General features: G+C 40.1%; 2 protein-coding genes across 2 annotated transcripts in view; one reads left to right on the top strand and one right to left on the bottom strand.

Moving 5' to 3' along the window:
* The window catches only part of mtmr11 (myotubularin related protein 11), a 43,473-nt gene extending 28,992 nt beyond the window's left edge, over positions 1 to 14,481 (top strand). The window contains exons 10-17 of the mRNA XM_044034278.1: positions 362 to 489; positions 2,756 to 2,834; positions 3,174 to 3,244; positions 5,265 to 5,437; positions 7,012 to 7,182; positions 7,798 to 8,016; positions 8,823 to 9,140; positions 12,051 to 14,481. Coding sequence (XP_043890213.1) covers positions 362 to 489; positions 2,756 to 2,834; positions 3,174 to 3,244; positions 5,265 to 5,437; positions 7,012 to 7,182; positions 7,798 to 8,016; positions 8,823 to 9,140; positions 12,051 to 12,500 — 1,609 coding nt within the window. The 3' untranslated portion in view covers positions 12,501 to 14,481. The remainder of the gene's footprint in view (positions 1 to 361; positions 490 to 2,755; positions 2,835 to 3,173; positions 3,245 to 5,264; positions 5,438 to 7,011; positions 7,183 to 7,797; positions 8,017 to 8,822; positions 9,141 to 12,050) is intronic.
* A 5,217-nt stretch (positions 14,482 to 19,698) lies between these two features.
* Positions 19,699 to 21,588, bottom strand: part of LOC122774646 (multiple epidermal growth factor-like domains protein 11) — a 38,890-nt gene continuing 37,000 nt past the window's right edge. The window contains exon 6 of the mRNA XM_044034106.1: positions 19,699 to 19,812. Coding sequence (XP_043890041.1) covers positions 19,699 to 19,812 — 114 coding nt within the window. The remainder of the gene's footprint in view (positions 19,813 to 21,588) is intronic.

Genomic DNA, 21,588 nt, shown 5'->3' with positions numbered 1-21,588 from the left:
TGTACTTGTTGTAATGTGCATTAGTGCAAATAGAGGGGAAAAACTTATATAAAAACAGTATATATATCGGTATCAGCTGTAGAAAAACCCACATCAGTCGACCTCTCGTCAGTACAGATACCTTATCATGATATGACCATATCCAAACTATAACACGCTATCTTGTCTCATGTCACAATATAGATATAACATTTATATGTAGCCCAGCCCTAGCTGTGAGTATAAACTTACTTAAATATGACATTTGTCTTAACTACAGGTCTGGGCTATGTAAAGCTTTATAGGAACCACTTTATTATAAAGTCTTGTTCATATTAGTGGGGATGAAAGTAACAACATATGTGTGTTTTCTGCTGTGCAGAAACCTGGAGATGATCCTGTTTGGTTGCCAGTCTTCTTTGTGTGTGGTGGTGGAGCTGGGCGAGGAGCTGCCGTCGCCTGCTGACATCCAGCTCGCACACAGCCGCCTGCGGGCCCTCTGTCTAGGAGGTGGGATTAAAGACATGACCTCACACACACACACACACACACACACACACACACAGAGAAGCACGTATGGACACACTGTCCAGTGCAGTCAGCTGGTGTGTAGGCTTTGTGAAGAATCTAAATCTAAAGCCTGATTTATACTCCATTGTGCAAACCTTTGATTATTATCGCTTAAAACGTGAAGAATTGCGATATGTTGCTGAATTATGCTTCAGCCAAACGTGCTGCTTGTCTCCATAGTAACCACACATATCCTCATTCAGTGACCTAACGTCTTCTTTCCATGAGTAAAATCCATAAACGTAATAAAATAGCATTTAGTTAACAGCCTGTTTTAATCATTAGTCATATCAGTGGATCTTGGCCTGTTTGCTGATATCCAATAACACATTTTAAAACCATTACCAATGTTGTGCTGATAATATCAAACAGTCCTACTAATAATCCCATTATACAACAAAATACAGTGATGTCTGCGTCAAAAAACCTTTACTTAAAAGTGTGAATGAATTGTTGTGATACAAGGTTCCATTTTAGAAAAAAAACTTGGTTATTTAAAGCTTTAGAATGTGAGGAGCTTTAGTTACAAAATATAGTCTTTAGTTCTTTCTTTTTTTTCTTTTTTTATGAAGTTTAGTGATATTTTAGTTCAACAAGTATCTTAAGGTGCTTGTCGCTTTAAAAGTTCTGTTAAGTTGCTAACTATGCGCATGGAAACGGCACAGAATGTAAACATATATAAATTCACCTCATATTTCCCCTTCTTTCCCCCACCAAACAATTCATTGATTCATCGAGAAAATAATCGATTCATCGAGAAAATAGTCGATTCATCGATTATGAAAATCGTTAGTTGCAGCTCTACCTGAAATGATGCCGTGTTTAAGGGGAACTGTTTGAAAACAGCAGGTGCAGGGAGTGAGCAGTTTGCATAGTAACACAAACTTAAGTGTGTCGTGACATACAGCAGCACACAGTAGTACCTCATACTAACCACACTTCTAACCTATCTAACCTATTCCTTTAACTTGGCAAGATGAGATTAGGGAGTTAACAACAATAATAATAATAACTGGACTTGTTTTGATTAAGTTTCATCAAAACCACTTCTGCACCCATATCTAACATTATTGTGTGAGTTTAAAGGTTATATAAAAGTGTGTGGTTTTTTTTAAATTGTCATTTGTAATGATCCTTTTTTTAAAGAAAACCTTTTTTCTACATTTGACTGTTTTTCAAAAGTCTGTTATTATATCACGTCTTTAAAGTCGCGATTTATAAAGTGGTCACTGCACAGTTTAGAGCCGCCTTTAAGAGACTGTTCTGTTGTTTCTGTCATGAAGGCTCACACAGCACATTCCATAGCTGAGTAAGAACAGAACTCTGGGAGTGAAATGCTGACTCTCTCTCTTTCTCTACTTTCTCTCTCTCTCTCTCTCTCTCTCTCTCTCTCTCTCTCTCTCTCTCTCTCTCTCTCTCTCTCTCTCCCCCCCAAACTCTCACTCACTCACTCTCTGGAAAATGTATAAAAGTTCTTTATTTTCCTGGTTCACATGTTTGTCAGCTGCTGTGGGTCAAATATGTGAGCGTTGTGTCTGTTGTGGGTCAAATATGTGAGCGTTGTGTCTGTTGTGGGTCAAATATGTGGCTGTCTGTTGTGGATCAAATATGTGGCGTTGTGTCTGTGTGAGTCAAATATGTGTGTCTGTTGTGGGTCAAATATGTGGCGTTATGTCTGTTGTGGGTCAAATATGTGGCGTTGTGTCTGTTGTGGATCGTGTGAGTCAAATATGTGGCGTTGTGTCTGTGGGTCAAATATGTGAGCTGTCTGTGTCAAATATGTGGCGTTGTGTCTGTGGATCAAATATGTGAGCGTTGTGTCTGTTGTGAGTCAAATATGTGAGCGTTATGTCTGTGAGTGCTTTAGGGTTCGGGGGATTGTTGTTCTGTGAAAACAGCCTCTCTGATGTGTTTGCTTGGCATAGTAAGCTTTTAGATTTGCATATTAACTAAACAGGAAATAACAACATTTTGGGGCTTATAGTAAAGTTGAATTCCCTGTATATAGTATGGGTTTTACATGTAATGCCCTTTTCAATAAACATATAAATGATTTATTTTGAGGATTTTAATCTGATGTGCTTGTGAATACTGCTATAGACTGAATGTGTCTAAATGCCTTGAGCCAAGTCATCTGATATATTCCCATCCTACCAGCCTTTCATTTTGTGCACTCATAATCTCTGAATATAATCTGTCTCATTAGATATCTCCACATCTGTTTCGGTTCCTGATGACAAATGGTTATCTACACTGGAAAGCACCCACTGGCTAGACTACACGAGGTAAATGCATAACCAAAAATAATCAAGGTCTTTCTCTCCACTCCTCATCATTTCCCATCTGGCAGTTTTTAAATCAAATTGTTAACAGACTGACTGATGAAGAAAAGCGGTCAATCCCAAACCATAAAACCTCAAAATCTAAATGGAAAACAGCTGAAATAATATTACAGCTGAGTTGTAAGTGAAGCAGGGTTCTTTTTATGTCATATTATCTCACAACAGCAGAGACAGAATCAGCTGAACAATTAATTTACTGCTGTGTCTGTGACATGAATAATAATACGTTACTTATTAAGAAGCAACCGAGGTCTGATACATATTACTTTCCTGTGCTTGTAGGTTGTGTTTGAGGAAAGCTTCAGAAGTCGCCTGCCTGCTTCGTGGTGGTCACCTGACTGTGGCACTGCAAGGTGAGTCATGTGACTCCAGACTGCAGCTCATATTATTCAATCCATTCATTATTCAAGGTGCCTCCCTCCCTCCCATTAATCCCTCGTTAGGACGTGCCCTGAAGAAGCTTTCAAAGCTCGGCTCAGCCTACATGCACACTGTCAATTAGCCTTCATGCAACATGCTTTCAAGACAAGGTGGACGTAACAATCTGAGAACGAGAGAAGAATTGAAACACAATTGCAAGAAATGGAGCACATGATTGGTTATTACCATATATTTTTTTTATATCTTTCGATATCAATATATATCACAATATAAAGCAAATCAATATTTCTGTAAGGCTTATAAATTGAGTCTATATCCTGGTAAGTGAGATATATGTGGATATAAAACTCTAAAATAAAATATCTACTGTTTATGATCTGTGTTACGCAATCATTTAATACAGTTATCACAGATACCTTATTTTCATATGACAATATCCAAAATCTAAGACTATATCTTGTCTCATTTCACAATATAAACCAATTTATTGCCCAACGCTAGTTTATAGTTATATATTTATATTGAATACTGTTGGAGGTGCATTAGAACCATGTGGACCTAAAGGTAGGTGGCGCTCTCTGTGTACCTTTAAAGAGATGGAGCAGGGTTTTTACCTGTGGTTCGTTACTTGACACAAAAGCACTTCTGACTATGATATTTTAAGAATATGGTCATTGTTTAATTTCACTGTTAAATAGCCCTTTCTGGCTTTCTCTCTTTCACTTTCTTTCACTCCCTACACCAAAGTCTGTAGAGAAAATCAGTCCGTTTTCATCATGGCAGACTGGAGTTGTTGATCCGCTGCTCAGGTGTTTCTTGTAGTTTTTTTTCTTGCTCAGCACGAGAAGTGCTGCTGAGTGCATGTAGAGATACTCACAGACTCCCCGAGATTAGTGTTGCTTTGTCAACTGTTGTTTGTTGTGCACAAGAGGTGTCAACTGATCACCCGGTGTTATTAAGATGGATCAGGTGGCAGGGAATGCTGCTAAACAAACCAGGTAAACCCAGACATGCACTGAAGGTGACCTACTGTCTGTGCTGCCTTCAACTTTCTCCTGCAGATGTTACCAGCAACTACTGAACATGTGTTGAAATGTGAATATATAGTATAATAAGGGGCAACAATAAACCCTCTTATTGTGTGCTCTCTTAATATGAGGCATCATGAATACACAAGTAAAGTAAACAAGTAAACAATGTGTCATGTCAGTGAGAGTGAGTATGATACAGCACATTTTTAATGAAACACTTTTAAAGAAAAGTATTACTGTCATTGTATAATCTACAAAGGTAAAATGATCCAGCAGAGGTCCTGGGAATCAAAAGGGACATATTGAAATGTTTGTTCTGAAAAAGGTAAAATTAAGATTGACTGGCCTTGTGTTATAATCATGGGTTGTGGAATTAAACTGAAATAAAAATGTGAATCATCTGACTGTTAAATAATGCAATGTGAAAGTCTTTGGATGATTGATCATAAAACAGAGTTTTGCATTGTTGTGTTTGTCACACTGAAATTCATTAGGATTGTTTTCCTAAGCATGTGAGATAAGAGAAGTCACTTATTACAGTTATACACATGACAAGGTACAATAAATGTAATGTGACAACAATATGAGGAGTGTGTTCTTGTCATTAGAGCAAAGTAACAAGGAAATGCAAAAGAAAATAAGAGTGCGATTATCATAAAGAGTAGAGGAAAAAAGACGGTAACATTTGCACAATCTGAACTTTATAACTATTCTAATTTCAGTGAGGTAAAAGTAAGAGGAGGACCCTGACCCTGGTTTGGTAGCAAGAGGTTTTGGTCTTGAATGGACCTCAGTCTCCTGTCAGAGGAGAGCGGGTCAAACGGTTCCTCTTCAGAGTCCTGGAAGTGGACTGTTCCTGAAGGGAGGGCGGATTAACAACAACAACAAGCAGCAGTGTCACATCAGTGTCACATCTGCGTCACATCTGCTTGTATCCACTGATTGTTCTCTGGTGTCGCAGAGGCAGAGGACCGGGACGTGAGCTGCGTGGTGTCCAGCCTGGTGCAGGTGATGTGTGACCCTCACTGTCGCACCCAGCGCGGTTTCCAGGGCCTGGTGCAGAAGGAGTGGGTGATGGCCGGCCACCGCTTCTACAGCCGCATCAACTACCACCGTGACAACGACAAAGAGGAGGTCAGAGGTCACGCTCCACACGGAAAACACAGTCCACTCTGCAAATCTGCAGAGTTTGACTTTATACAGCGCTCTTATACATGAACATGGTTTTCTAATAAATTTCTAAATCTTTTTTTAAAACATTTTCCAACATATTTCTATAATGGCGACGTTTGGATAATGGTTCATTCCGTCATCCAACATTTCCCGGCTCTTGTTCTTCACAGAATGGGATAGTTTAACAACACATCAACACATGAGACAAGACACCATCTTAGATTTTTGGATATATATATATATATTAAGGTGTTTGTGATGACGTTTCCTGGTTTTAAAGGCTGTTGCATTGATAATAATAATCGTGTTTATTATATTGAATACATTAGTGAAATACACTATTAAATATTATCTTTATTGATTGATTGAAACAAACACATGGAATTGACATAATTTTACTGCATATACAATTAATAACAACACGTATTTAACACGTAAATATCCTTCATTTAACATTAAAAAAAGCCAAAGAAATAAAGCCGGTATTACCTGAAATAACAAAAGTAATAATAAGTGTATTTTAAGATCATGTAATACAGATCATAAAAGTACAGCCTGATCATAGATTTTCTTTCTTTCTTTATTTATTGTCACACTCTGAGAAACAGAAACGTCTCAAAAGGGAACTTTTCATGTCCAGAGAAACAACCTGTGTGCAGCTTTATATCCACAAATATCTCACTTATCATGAGATTGCCTAAAATATCCAGATATTATTTCTTAGCAATATCGCCCCGGGCTCAGCACTAACACATTGTCATCTTTTTCTGTTTGGAATGAGCGTGTGAGAGATGACTGACTGACTGACAGACGGACGGACGGACGACTTTATTAATCCCTTTGGGGAAATTAAAACCTTTTAGCCCTTTAATAAAATATTCACCTCATGATTTGAACATGTACTTCAGTATTCCATATAACTTTGTAAACGACTCACTCTCACATGAAAGGCCTGTATTTTCAGTTTGTGGGGACATAATCATTTCTAGTCTAAGTTTCTGTCGCTGAGATGCATTTGAATGAAGGACGTCAAACACCAAATTCACAAAATAACACGTTTGAAGTTACTTATGGAGGCAGCAGTAGATCAACAGATGTTTTGTTGCAGCGATTATGAAGTCAAGTTACAAAGTGACACAAACTTTTCTGGCAGAAAATCTGTCTTAATTTAAAGATATTGTAGATTTTAGCATAGATTTTTATTGTTAAGTGGTTAAAATCAGTTTGTCTCGTGTTTTCAGTGCAGTCAGCGCTGAATATCCATCAGTACCTCAAAAACTTAAAGTGAGACATATTTCACTCTAAATTTAACATAGGACAATTTAAAAATGTCATTTGAATCCCTTTCCTTCTTATCCTTTCATCAACCTTATTTTCTCCTAATATTTCCCTTCACTCCAATCACTCCTTTGGTCACTTAATATCGTCTCTTTCCCTTCCTCTATCTTGTCCTTCTTTCTTGTCTATTTCTGTCCTTCTCACGAACCCCATTTTCCTTTCAATCCGTCCTCACATCTATCTCTCATTCCGTGCAGGCTCCAGTCTTCCTGCTCTTTTTGGACTGTGTGTGGCAGTTGTGGTCCCAGTATCCCTCTCGCTTCCAGCTGACCGAGGACTTCCTGTTAGCCGTGCACGACAGCGTCCACCTGCCACTCTTCTCCAGCTTCCTGGCTAACTGCCAGCGAGAGAGATGCAAACGCTCGCAGGTAGACGAGCTTTGACTTGTCCTGACTCTGACGTAGAGAGGACAAATTAAAGTTCTCTCCAGTGAAATGAGTTCATTCAGATAATCATCGTTAGCCTTTTGTGTCATTTGTAGTGTCGAAGTCACTGTGAATTACATTTTACATTAACAGAAACACTTAGAGCTGAAACAGTTAATCCATTACTAAATGAATCAACAACTATTTTGATAAGCAATTCATCGGTTTGAAGCTTTTTTCATGATTAAAACAAGATTTCCGATTGTTTGTTTCTTAAATGTGAATATTTTCTTAATTTCTTTGCTCTGGAGAACAAAGAAATCATTAAAAGTGAATCATTTTGGTTTGTGGACAAAACAAGACATTTGAGAACATCATCATTTCCAGGTTTGACAAACACCGATCAACATTTTTTAATTTTTATTGAGCAAACAATTGATCGAGAAAATAATCGACAGATTAATCGCTTATGAAAATAATCATTAGTTGCAGCTCTAGTAACGCTTCTTATTATATATATCATGGTATTTATTGATTTATTGATTGACTTGTCCGGTAAATCCTATCTTATCGTGGGACATTTTTACATAAATCTGATGCATAAAAAATGTTTTTCAGAACCATGGGCAGTCGTACACGCCTGTCAACGGCTGGAGAGACGGGCCTCATCCCGACTCTTCCTCAGATCCATGTGACCCTCCTCTTCCTCCGGTGTGGGACTGGGCCCTGCAGTACAGCAAACGCAGACAAGACCGCTTCACTCAACCCGTCCCCCCGAGCCCTCCGCTGCAACCACTGCTCAATGGAAACCTCAACACCAACCCAGACGCTCACAAGGTAGCGGTTGTCTCGTCTTTTTCATGGTGCAACACGCCCTCTAGTGGCCATTGTTGGCCTCTCTCAGTCCAACAGACTGCAGCTCTTTAGTGAACTGACAGACTGGATGTTTACCATTGTTTGGAAATCTACACATTTTATTGGATGTGTTGTTTTAAATGATAAACAAAGGTGAAAATACAGTTTAATCAGTACATTTTGGTGGATTATCAGTATTGAAGCACTTTAAGTGGTAGTTCAGGTCAATTGAAATGATTTTATATGAGTTACCGTCTTTTAGCGTTTTTTGTTGTTATTGTTGTTGTGTTGGGTAACAGACATGTTTATATTTAAAAGTTACTAACCATTACGCCGCCTTTTCCACTTGGGAACTGTGGTTTGTTGTATTGTAAACCACTTCCTCCTGCACCAAACCACATAGAGAAAATCAGCAAGTTTGGTTTATTCTTTGTCGTTTGTCTTTTTCCATCTGGGTCATTGTTTGAAAGGAAGACGACAAACAACAAAGAATTAACCAAACTTGCTGATTGTCCTGTAATCACTTTATTGTGGTTAAAAAAAAATAACAGTAAAAAAGTTGACAGAAGGTGACATGTGTGTTCATGTCGCTTCTGTCGCAATATTGATTCTTTCAATATCTTCAATATCTTGAGTATTTGCGCCCACCCCCCCCACCAACAGCTTTTATACAGTGAATGAAACTTAAATGAATGAGCTTTGATTTCAGTTTGTTGTGTTCTATTTGCAATTGTCTTGAAATAAACCTCGACTCACGTCTCTTCTCACTGACTCACTGTTTCCACCAGCTGACTGACACCATCCCCGGCTCAGTCTTCCTCTTCTCCCGAGGAACCTTCTCTTGTCCGGCTAACCTGCTTCCCTGGCGCAGCACCAGTTCAGGCATTTACAAAAAGAGCCACAGGAGGGCGCCGTCCTCCGAGGGTGTACCCGGCCTGGAGAGGCTGCTGAAAGCTTGGGCGCTGACTGACATTCCCCAGGGCCTGACTTCCAACTCTGGATCTCAAGGACCTCTTGACCCCTTTGAGCCTTTACTGCCTGTACTCATGGGGCCCTGCATGGGCCTGTGGAAGGAATGCTACCTACGGGGGGCGCTCCATGCACAGGTATGTGGTTGAACATGCTCTTATTTTATTAAAAAATCAAAATAAAAAAGTCACTTCATTATTCTGATGGATTCTCATGTTGCATCCAGCCTGTGTGAGAGTTCAGCAGATGATTTAAAAAAATACAAAAAATCAGTTTTAATGGCTGAACTGGGATTTGATCCGGTGCTGTGAGGCAGCAGGTCCAGCCACTACTCCACTGTGTGACTCGACACTTATCAAATCTCCTAAATTTACAGACGCTCCTCTTACATCTGAGCTGGGTAATATCAGCAGTCGTCGAGACCAGTGTTTCCCAAACCTGTTACATGGGGACACACAGAAAACAAACCAGCAGAATCCAGTTCCCAATATGAATTGTGACAAATGTACACACACTGTCGTGTTTGGAACACCGAACATAAAGATACAGGATATAGTATGTTTATGAAAGTAATGACAAAAACCACATCTCTCCACAGGATCCAGCACCAGGATCTACCCCGCTCCTTAGTTAAGAAACTGTTTGCATCTTAACACTAATACTGAGAATCAGTGCAGTCGTTATGAACTAGAGCCTTCATTTTGTACATGTTTATGTTTTGTACATTATTTAATACATCTTTTAAGTATTAAATAAGGCTAATACCAAAAAAAGACACCTTTTTTTGAATAATTACAAACATTTCTATGCGTAAATAAACGGCAGTTATATATGGTTGTGTATATGGATAGAAACTGTCCTGTGCTTCCATAAAATCAGGGTGAATCTTGACATATTGACATCTTGACCGTGACCGGTGAGTCTTTGGTACTTTTACGTTTCTCACACAGATATTTTGTTTGTACAGATACTGACGACAGGAACATGATCAGGTTTAAATACTAACTGACCTGATGAGACTGGCACACGCAGAGGTTCAGAGGTCACAGAGGTTCAGGGTCACAGAGGTTCAGGGGTCACAGAGGTTTAGTGGTCACAGAGGTTCAGAGGTCACAGAGGTGTTTAATGTGGGTGATACTGAGTTCTCGATATAATCTGTGAGCAACAATTTAGAAGTTATAACTCTTAAGATATCATTTTTTGTCCATATTGCCCTCCCCTTTCTTGAAGGCCAGTACGTCAGCCTTACATAAGTCAAATGTCCCAATTGAAGCTACGGAATTGGGTAAACTGGAGCAGCGACAACCGTCCACATGCAAATCAAATATGTTAAGCAGAAGCATCTAACACAAAAAGCAGACCTGTTTTTTTCCTCCATCTGTTTATTCCTGTGTTTCTTTGTCATCCTCAAGGCAACATTTTGGAATGTAGGTTATGGCCCAAGGAGGGAATGAAACATTTAATTCTGATCTGGATCCAGAGATGCACCAGAATCCGGGTTAATGATCTCTATCATTTGCATGTAGCTTTGTATTACTAGAATAGGGGAAGTATTTATGAAAAGTTGTGCTTCCCAACCTCAGTTTCCCCTGAGTTGAGAAACATCTTCCTTCTATTCTTTGTTACATGCTCACCAGTGACACTTGTTAGCATAACTGTTAGCAAAGATGGCGGACACTGTTTACATTCTGCAAATGAGGTCCCGCCCCCCCTACGAGTGGGTCTAAAAAGTGTGGAATAAGCATTGCATTTTCAAGCCTCGGACCAAATACTGCCCCTGTTCTCGTAATGCAAAGGTGAAATGTTCCTTTAACCTTGCGAGACAGGGTTTCCACATTTTCGGTGAATTATTACAGTACTACTGTGTAGTAGGATCTTGATCTGTTTTCTGTAATAGACCAATACAACAGAACTCTGTTGAGCCCTTGATTTAATATTCCACATGTGAACAGAAACTGCTTTTCTCTTATATTTACTGAAGACATTTAAAAACTGTGAGTGACGACACTTCCTGAAGACTCTGGAATATCACGGTCTTTTAGTCTCTGATGTCACGACTGCGTCGTCACTGGGCGACTGGTTGCCTTTGATGTGCAGATTAGTCGGAGCTTTTGATCGACAGCTCCAAATATGGACGTGGAGCAGCGTCGGTGACGCGTGCACAGTGGTGTGTGGATGTGTGTTAAGAATAGTGCAGGCTCTCGTGGGAGGACACACTTGTCTGTCTTAAAGGAGCTGCAGTGGAACAACTAAAATACCATTTTAGGTTCATGTTGTAGACGTTTGTGTCATTTCATATTTTACCCTACAGTGCAGCTCACCATTAAAGTGATAATGATGTACTGTATAATTCTTTATTAAAGATTTAACAGGTCATGTTAAAAAAAACACCACCCAGCTTCTGTGTCATTGGTTGTAGAATAAGAGTCTCTCTGTTAATCGATTTGTTGTTTCATACGTAAAATGACATGAAAATGTTGATAATTTAAATCGCATGTTTTTTTAAAAAACTCTCAAACCGATTCATCGATTATCAAAATCTCTATGGACTTTGGTGCAGGGATGTGAGCGGTTGACAAACTTCACTGTCTTATGGTGAGGAACATCTGCTTTAGGCTCGGGGTAATGTAGATTTTATGATGTGAGCGCTTTGTTAAGTAGCTAATAGTGCTGTCAAAGAAAGCTGATCCACTTTTCTAAGAGCATTAAAATGAGAAATAATAATGGGACAAAAAGAAATTAAGGGACATTAAGAGTAGATCAAAATGTGCGATTAATTGCGTGTTAACTATGACATTAATGCGATTAATCGCGATGAAATATTTGAATCGTTTGACATCACTAGTATCTAAAGATCGTTTTTTATCCCTGCTGACAGCCAGGACACTCCGAGTGTCAGAACCTTCAAAAAACCTGAACTATAACTTAAAAACTTCGAATGAAACCTGAGATACACATGGTAAAGGTGGTGAATGGCAGCTACAGAAACTGGTAAGAATGCTGATTCTTGACTGGGAAACTCTAAGCGTGTTGTTCTCCGTCCTCAGGCTTTCTCACATCCCATCTCTGCCAACCACCCCCACCCAGTGGAGCGACTGGCCGCGGAGGTTCAGCAGCTCAAAGACAAACTAGCTCAGGCGTCCGCCGGCCCGGACGTGAAGCCGCCCATCAAGACGGCGGAGCGCCCGCTGACCGACGCCAACCTGAACCAGAACACCAACAACGGCACCTTCCTCTTCCCGGGCTCCAGGCCTCACGGCACGTGTGTGTCCAGAGTTACGGCTCCGCCTACCTCCACCAACCACCAGCACGCCTCCTCCAGGGGCCGTCCCCCAACCACAGCCGCTCCCTCCCGGTCCAGCCACAGGGACAACAGCAGCAAACACACCTTCCTGTTTGGACACTCCTCATCAACAGAGGCTCGTCCCGACCAACGCTACCACCCGGCTCCCAACAACGCCAAGCTGCCCAAGAGCAACGGATCTGTAGCTTCCTGATGTTTGCCCTCGGTCGCTCCTCAGACTGTTTTGTCCTCCTGTCGGCACAACGGGATCCAATAAGAGACGAGAGAGAGGGGAGAGAGAGGGGAGTCCTCGTCGATAAGGCCTTTGCACATCGACCACAACGTCAATAATGATGAACACTGAGGTGAATTTTGATGCTCATTCACTCTTTATTTAAGTGTGATGCGATTTAAGTGAACAAAGGTTAAAAGGAACAGTTTCTGAGTCGACTCAGTAACAATTATTTTACAGAATCCATTCATTATTTCGTTGCTAAACTGTCAGATATTGAAAAATATTGATTGGTGTTTCACAAACCTCCAAATCAAGAAATCAATCCACAAACCAGAAATGATTCAGTTATAAATTATTCCTTTTTTTTATATATGTATGGAGCAAAGAAACCAGAAAATATTCACATTTAAGAAGCTGAAAAATCTGAGTTTTATCAGAATTGTTTTAATGACTAAAATAACAACTCGAAACCATTCGTCAATTATCAAAATAGTTGACCATTCATTAAGTCATGGATCATCGTCGCAGCCGTTACTTGCGATGTTAGTTGATGTCGTGCTTATGTCAGTGTTTTTGAAGATGAAAGGAAACTAATTCTAACTCTGTAAATATAGTCCAGGGTTGATATGACGTCACACTCCTCGTGTTTTGTTATTAAAGCTTGGAGCGACGGCAAGCACCGCAGGAAACCTCACATAAATATGCTGAACACAAATGAGATTGTTTACCGTATTTACAGTAACACTCCCCTGTCATACGTACAGTGTATATATATATATATATATAATGTTATATAAGTATGATACCTTGAATATCTACCAGTAACCGTGTGAGACCTGTGCACTGTTCTTCATCACATTTGTGCTCATGCATGGAGCACGTGTGTGACGGTGACGGCACTGGTCCATGTTCTGATACTCAGAATCAACTCGACCTGGATCACAGGTTTGCTACAGTGTGTCTGTGCACAGTGTGTGTGTGTGTGTGTGTGTGTGCGTGAACACAGCAGCACACACACAAGGACTCACCACTCAGTCGCTCTGAAGACGCTGAAGATTCGTGTTGTTCCTGTGACGAGAGCTCTGTGAGTGATGAAATGACTCGGAGCGAGCTTCTGTCCGACCGTACAAACCAGGACATGTTTTCATATATGGTGAGTAGTTATAATAGTTACTGGTTACTGGTGTTAGGCCTAGTTCACACCAGACAAGACACTGGTGCTGCGATCGTGTCCACGGTTCACACTGCTGCGGCGTCTCTCCTCGTTTCCTCTCTTGAACACGTGTCATTCCCGGCAGAGATGGACAGAGACAAAGATGGATGGATAGAGACTTTATTGAAGATCTGCTGATAATGATATTGACATTCTACCAGCAGCAGTACATAAACCTGACACTACAGTAGAGCTGTAACCGGCCCTTAAAGCTCGACAAGGACATTTTAAATGACGGCTTTTTTAAAAACCCGAACCCGTTTCCAGCCCGACATTATTCACATGTTGGAACAAAGAAATGAAATAAATCCTCAGTTAACGTCGTGACATGTCAACACTCTTAACAGACCTTGAAGGAGGAGGAGTGGGTTCGACTCCGGAGAGCTCTGGGTCTCGAGACTCTCCACGCGTGGTGCACCTGCAGCCATGGCTTGCAGAAGAGTGCGGGCATGAGCGCGTACGTTTCTGTCAGACACATGCCACACATCCAGTGTGAACCCGGTTGAACTGCATCAGCTGTTGTACTGGTGTACCTGTCAGTCGTGGGTGGAGGCGGGCCAGCTCCGTCCTGACTGTACTGCAACATTTTACTCTGCTGCTCCACAAATGGAACGTTAGGGACTGATTATCGTCAGACTTTCCCTCATGAAAAGACAGTTACTGTACATTCATGCTGTCAACAACACACATTCTGATCTCTGTTGATTTCTAGGATACATGTGTCATCTATCAGTCAAACAAACAAACGTGTGATGTGCAAAGGCCGTCAGAGGTCGTCTGTACTGTCATTAGAAACAGTGAGTGCAGTTTAATGTGTTTGTAAAAACAAAAGTATCAAGTGTTCCTTTAATCGAATGTTTCTAACATGCAATGAAACAAAAAACAACAAGGGCTGAAGATGCTTAATAATAACAATAATAATAATAATGTAATAAGCACATGTCACATGACCCTTTAAACAAAGACGGAGGGTCACAGGAGCAGAGACAGTGATGTCATCAGCTGATCGTTTGAACTCACCTTTAACCTGTGTGACATCACAATGCTTTCTACTCTCAGCTCACAGAGGAGGAGAGTATCATTATTGAAGAGCCTCTGTTTTTCTTTTTTTCCTCCTCCAACTCCCGCCGCTGTGACGTCGGTGGTGGAATTTAGGACATGAGAGCTATTTTGGTGTCGTTGTCATATCTGAGCGGCCGTGCTGCAGCCCTCTGAGACGTTACTGCAGTTTTACATCATTTCTAGCTTTAGTTGTCGTGTTGAAAAGTCTTTTTTGACACAAGTGCGTGTGGTTTCTGCCCAAATTTAGTATGAAACTGATCGTTGCGCCATCATTTTGGTGGAATTAAGACTTACTATTATTATTATTCTTCCACTTTTTGCTTGTTGTATTTTTTTTGAATGCCGTACCTTGAGAAGGTACGAGTGTTGGAAGCATTAGAACGCTGCCAGTATTTAGGTCAAGGACTTGTCGTCCTGCACCTTTAAATCCAAACAGGTCGTTCACGTGACGTGGAGTTGGTGTTATTTCCACGGATGAATGCAATCATGTTGTTTTTGAACACAGTGTCTGAAGGTACCCGAGTTGGTGTTGTTGTTATTGATTATGAAATGATTGTAAATATAAGTATTCACTACATTTCAGAGGTGTGAAATCATCGTCCCATCATCGTTCCCGCTGCTCTGTATCCACATAAAGTTCATGTTTTTGGTACGAATGTCACTTCAATCTTTGCCAGATGTACATATTTCTTTTTGTATCAGCATGTTTTTATCCTGATAAATAAATAAAAGTCTTATCAGTTCATAAACTCCCAGCTGTGCTTGTAATTTCAACATACTCCCCGCCCACAATCCGCTCTCATACACAGCTCACAAACTTTATTTCATTTCCTTTTTTAAACAAAATACTGTACAGTGTGATCTGCGACACAAAAGTAGCATGGCACGGTAACAACAGCTTTAAAATGTTTGTGTGATCGGAATAAAAAGTGCAAAATGCTTGAATACATCAACAGGAAATGTTACACATTAAAATCCAAAGTTCACGTCACATGTAAAAGCTCCTCGTACCAGAGTCTGGAGAATGAAGCTCTGCATGTTTGTAGGAAACCTGCATGATTTTCAAAACACGAATAAGACGTTTCCAATGGTCTATGCATGTTGGCACCTTTAGACTTTAGTGTCATGCGTGTCACACATCAGAGCAACACTGAAGAGAGTTAAAAGGACTTTTTTTTTTTTTGAAGGCGTGTTTGAATCCGATAACGACAGACTGGAAAAACAGATTTTGGCCACTGATCACAAAAAAAAAACTACACAAAATGTCTGGAACACTTGGAAATTTGAAGTTTGTGTCATTTCAGAAACGACTCACTCCCCGCACCAAAGTCCATGGAGAAATGAAGTGTTTTTACATCATAGCACACAAGAGTTGTTGATCCACTGCTGCCTAAGTACAAATGTGTGAGTTTGTGAATGGTTTGGTGAATCGCTTCATTTGGATTTAATAAACAAACACAAACTTAACAAAATGAGGAGGCAGCAGCAGCAGATCAGCCCACCCCCCCCCCACATTCTCCATGGACTTTAGTGCGGGAGAGAGAAAGTGGTTTAAAAACTTAAGTTTTCAGTCGATAAATGTTGTTTAATGGTGAGAAAAGGGATGATAATGTGAAACAACACTTGAAAAAACCCAAACTATCACTTTTAGATGGTCATTTGTTGTAGTCTGAAGTCACTAGGTAGTTTTAATGGCAGTGGAAGTGCATTGAAAACATCAGTTCATAGACAGAGAGAGAGAAACCGGAAATCCAGGAACAAAACACACACAGCTTTCACTTCACCCCCAGCAACTCCCAAACTCCTTCCCTGTGTGCTGCTGCTGCTGCTGCTGCTGCTGCAACAGGATGCTGTGGGAGCCACAGAGGAACCCGGAGGAGGACGAGGGCCCCAGGCCCCCCAGCTGGCGCATGGATTTGCACATGGGGCAGGGATAATCGGACAAACCCTCAATGTCCTCGAAGGCCAGGTTGACAATCTGGTCGCAGCAGGGGCTGCAGTAGAGGTGGCCGCAGGAGAGACGCTTCAGACGGGTCTCATAAGTGATGCAGCACTGGCAGTGTGGAAGGTCAGGGCCCAGCGACAGTGACCCCGTCAGTGAGCTGCTGTCCAGGCTGCCCGCCTGACTGGAGCTCAGCTTGTTTGGAGACCTGAGACGACGGAGGACACAGTTAGGGTGTGGCAGTCCTCACACTGTAAAACTGAGCATGATTGGATATCATGGAATCAACAGTTTACTTAACTTCTTTGATGATCAGTTAGTTTTGATGTTTTTTTATTCTTTGATAAAAAACATCAAAACTTTGTGCTACTTTAAAAGTATTTTTTTTGCCTTTTTTATAACAGATATATTTTTTATATCGTGATTTAGGTCACAGTTGTTTTCTATCTTAAAAACAAAAGTGTCCCCGTAGAAAGTTTGGGAAACACTGGTGTAAACATCCACATGTTCAAATACACTTTTTCTGGGCTGAATTCAACCATTGTGGAAATGGGAGACCTATGTTAGCTTAGCTTAGCATAGCATAGCATAGCATAAAGACTAAAAGCAGATGGAAACTGCTAGCCTGTGTCTTGATATTTAGGGAAAAAAAAGAAAAGAAGCTTATAAGTTGGTTTTGAATTGCTGACTAGCAATGTTCCTTTGTTATCATGCTAAGCTATAAGCATGCTATGCTATGACTAGCTGTTAGCTGTAGCCTCATATTCAAACACACAGGTATACGAAACAAAAATTCAAACTGATTTACTGGTATGAAAAGAATAAGTTATTGGACATTCTGTGCGTTTATTTCAAGAAAACATATTGTTGTTGCTTATTTTATAAAATCTTTATAAAAATGTTACATCCAGTCTGTGTCGAAGGTGTGTCCAAAACTCCTTAAGACATCATCGACTGTTTTAGTCAACAAACATTACTTAAACATGCTTTTATTTTGTCATAACTGATGGTAAAATGATGACATTTGAGTGAGTGAGTGAGTGAGTGAGTGAGTGAGTCAGACTCGTCACATGCAAACTAAAAACAGATTTGTTCCTGTGAAATTCAACTGGTAAAACAAGTGGAAATATGCAACGGTGAGGCTGGAGTTTGCTGTGTACTCACTGACATTAAAGGGACAGTTCAGGTTTTGTTCCAGAGTGAAGCCTCTGATTGGTCATCTCGCCATCACTTCACATCCAAGTAGAAACATTTCAACTCGAGTGACGCACGATGTTTGCGGAAATCGCACTCGGCCTGGTCAACGAGAAAATTGCTTCTGTGCGTTGACTTTGTCTATGTAAACTTGTCGTGCAACAAATTCATGTCTGGTGTGAACGCAGCATTAGGCCCGTTTACACCGTCATTAAAATGTGTTTCCTGTGATCGGGAAGTACAGGTGTAAATACACCCGAGACACATTGAGGATGGATTGTTATCTGATCTGCCAAACCACTTTGGGAGGTGGTCAGAGATGCATTGTGACCACATTAGTGAACATTAGTGTAAATGCAACAGTCTCCAAGCGTCACAGTCTCCTCTGCTTTTGTTGGTTTTCTGCTTGTCAAAGGACAACAATAGCAACGACTTCATGTGCGGCTAATGTTGTTGATCACATGGCAATCAGGTCTTGATGTGGACACCAGAGACGCACGTTAAAACCAGGTGGAAATGCATGTGGTGAAGCGTTATCCCATCCCAGAAAGTGGTTACTATGAAGTTTTAAAATCCTCACTTGAGAGGATTAAAAGGCATGAAACCTCAGCATGAGTCCACTGGTTTGAGCGCTCATCCTCCACTGCACCGGGTTGAAAGAGAGTCATGTGATTGTCGATGGTGTACATTATGAGTATTTCCATCATTCACCACTGTCCTTTTTTTAGGGAAGCATCAGCCAATTGGATCTCTCTGCATTAGTGATTGTACACAAATTGATTCCTATCTGATTTATTTCCACATACGAACGAGGCCAGAATCTGATCTGACGATTTCCCATGACGTTTACACTGTCATGGATCATATCTGATTTGTGCCACATGGGAGGAAAAGATCAGAATTGTGTCACTGGCACCACCATGATCTACATGTATGTATATGTATATATATATATATATATATATATATATATATATATATATATATATATATATATATATATGTATATATATATATATATATATACGTATATATATATATACTGTATATATATATATATATATATATATATATATATATATATATATATATATGTATATATATATGTATATATAGATATATATAGCCTGTGAAGCTGAAGTGTCCCTGTAGTCAGAAGGCTCAGCCTGTTGCTTTGGTGTTGGAGCAGTGACTCTGATGAACAGCTGCAATATTCAACATCATGAGATGAAATTCACACACACGCGCCCTCGCGCGCGCTGATCAATATCATGTAACATCAGTGGATTCCAGTGATGATCAGATTATTACCTCATAATAATCTGATTCATTAGCTCGTGTAACATCAGCTGCTCTCACCGAGGACACGCAGGTGTAACTGAGCAATTTAAACAAAAAAAAAAAAACTGTTGTCATAACAACTGTGAAGTGAACTGACCTGTGTTTTAAAAATGCAATCAATTATTCTGACCTCGATATGAAACAGGGGGAGAAAACATAAGGACACGTGACAGGAATGATGAATGAGGGTTTGAAACCCTCATGACTCACCTGGTCGAAGACGAATCTTTGAAGCAGTCGAAGCTGAGAGCAGCGAGGATCCTCCACAGCAGATCCATGCTGCTTCCTCTCATGGTAACATCCACATACAAGCGACCTGCTTCATATTCCAGCAACAAAACAAACAAACAAACAAACAAAGGAAAAGCTCAGCTCCGCCCACTTCCACCGTTTACATCTGCTAATTCACAGGATCGTCTTCATCATCATGTGCAGTCACGAGAGGAAGAAGAGAACTGTTTCATTTCGTGTCGCTGTTTGTTTCTCTCCTCCTCCTCCTCCTCCTCCACCTCCTCGTCTTGCTCTTCCTCTTGCTTCTTCTGCAGCAATAGCAGATTGTGGACACAGGGGGCGCAGCTGAGTAGTTTCATGTGCCTCAAGCTAAAGCAAGAAAAGTGTGTTTTCCTCTCTTTTATCTTCGCTTTTGTCTTTTGTTTGTGTTGTCTATGTACAGTGCCTTGAGATAATGTATGTTATGATTTGGCGTTATACAAATAAAATTGAATTGAATTGAATCAAATATGTTCCCTTTGATTTTTTGATCAACTCATCAAAATTATCCAAGAAAATAAAATACTGAAGAAAACTCTAATCATGTGCAGTGAGTGCAGAGAAATCACATCTCTGTCAAACCCTGATTTGAATGAAATGTGTTGTGTGTGTGTGTGTGTGTGTGTGTTTGCAGGATCAGACTCAGTTTAATTTCATAGTTTAATTCAGATTATGGATTTAAATGTTTTAAATGTAACATGTTTCAGTCCCAGAGGTGGAAAGTAATGAATTACATTTACTCGTGTTTCTTTTATTGAGTAGGTTTTGTGTGTTTTTAAAGATTTAATATAATAAATAATATGTTTTTTGGAAGTTACTGTACTTCACTACATTTAAATCACATCAGTAAAACATGTTTTTAAATTATAGTAGGATGAGGACAGGTGAATGAATGATAAGGACAGGTGAATGAATGATGAGGACAGGTGAATGATGAAGACAGGTGAATGAATGAGACAGGTGAATGATGAGGACAGGTGAATGAAGGATGAGGACAGGTGAATGAATGATGAGGACAGGTGAATGATGAGGACAGGTGAACGATGAAGACAGGTGAATGAATGATGAGGACAGGTGAATGAATGATGAGGACAGGTGAACGGGTGCAAATCAAGGTCCCTGAGTGAGTGAGAAAGTTAAAACATCTGCGACCTTTGACCCATGTTGACTGATACATTATGTGTTTACATAGGTGTGTCTTTAATTAAAAACAATTCATGTACATTTTAAACAAGCTGCTTTTTCACTTTAACTTGAGTACTTTTTTAGACCAGTACTTTTACTTGAGTAGAATTGAGTGAACTCCAACATTCATGCAACTTGTAAAATGACAAACAAGGAACTGGGTCAGGGGGGTGAACACTCGAGACAAGTTTCTAGCCTTCAGACTGTAAATACAAGGATTTTTCCTCCACACAGTCAGAAGTGAAGAGCTTACTTGGACAAGAGTGTCTTCAACTATACTAACGCCAATCCAGTAGCTGATATTTAAAACAATCACCTGCAAAACTGAGAACCTTGTGACCTCACATCTCTCAGGGCAGACAATAATATCAATATTATGGTATATATTTCCTCAGCTGAACTCTTAACAAAACAGAAATCCTTGTAATTTGGCCCCAGACAATTATTGGGTAAATACTGCCATCTACTGGTCATTGTCCCAACATACCAAACCTCTCTGCTGTATTTAGAACTTTAGTAAAGAACCACAAAGTTAGTTACGAAAATAACTAAACTCCCAATTAAAATCCAAAACATTATTAAAAAGCAAAAAAATAAATTGATCATATTAAAATAAAGAATAAATTCCAAGGCTGCAATCAAATCTAAAATTAGTGCAAGTGAGAGGGAGAAACGAGGGCTGTGAGGTCAAAACTGGGAGGTCCTCTAAACTTGTCCAAGATACAGAGGTCCTCTAATGTTGTGATCAATCAGCTGTGGTTGGTTACATGCTTGGAAACTCCAGTCAACTGTGTTAAATGTTTAACTGTAGAATCTTCACAGTCTTACACAAAAAAGACAATCTCTCAGGAGCAATAGAA

This window comes from Solea senegalensis, linkage group LG9, assembly GCF_019176455.1.
Source record: "Solea senegalensis isolate Sse05_10M linkage group LG9, IFAPA_SoseM_1, whole genome shotgun sequence".
Lineage (NCBI taxonomy): Eukaryota > Metazoa > Chordata > Actinopteri > Pleuronectiformes > Soleidae > Solea > Solea senegalensis.
Note: the sequence above shows the minus strand (reverse complement) of the source record. Positions and strands in the feature narration are given on the sequence as shown.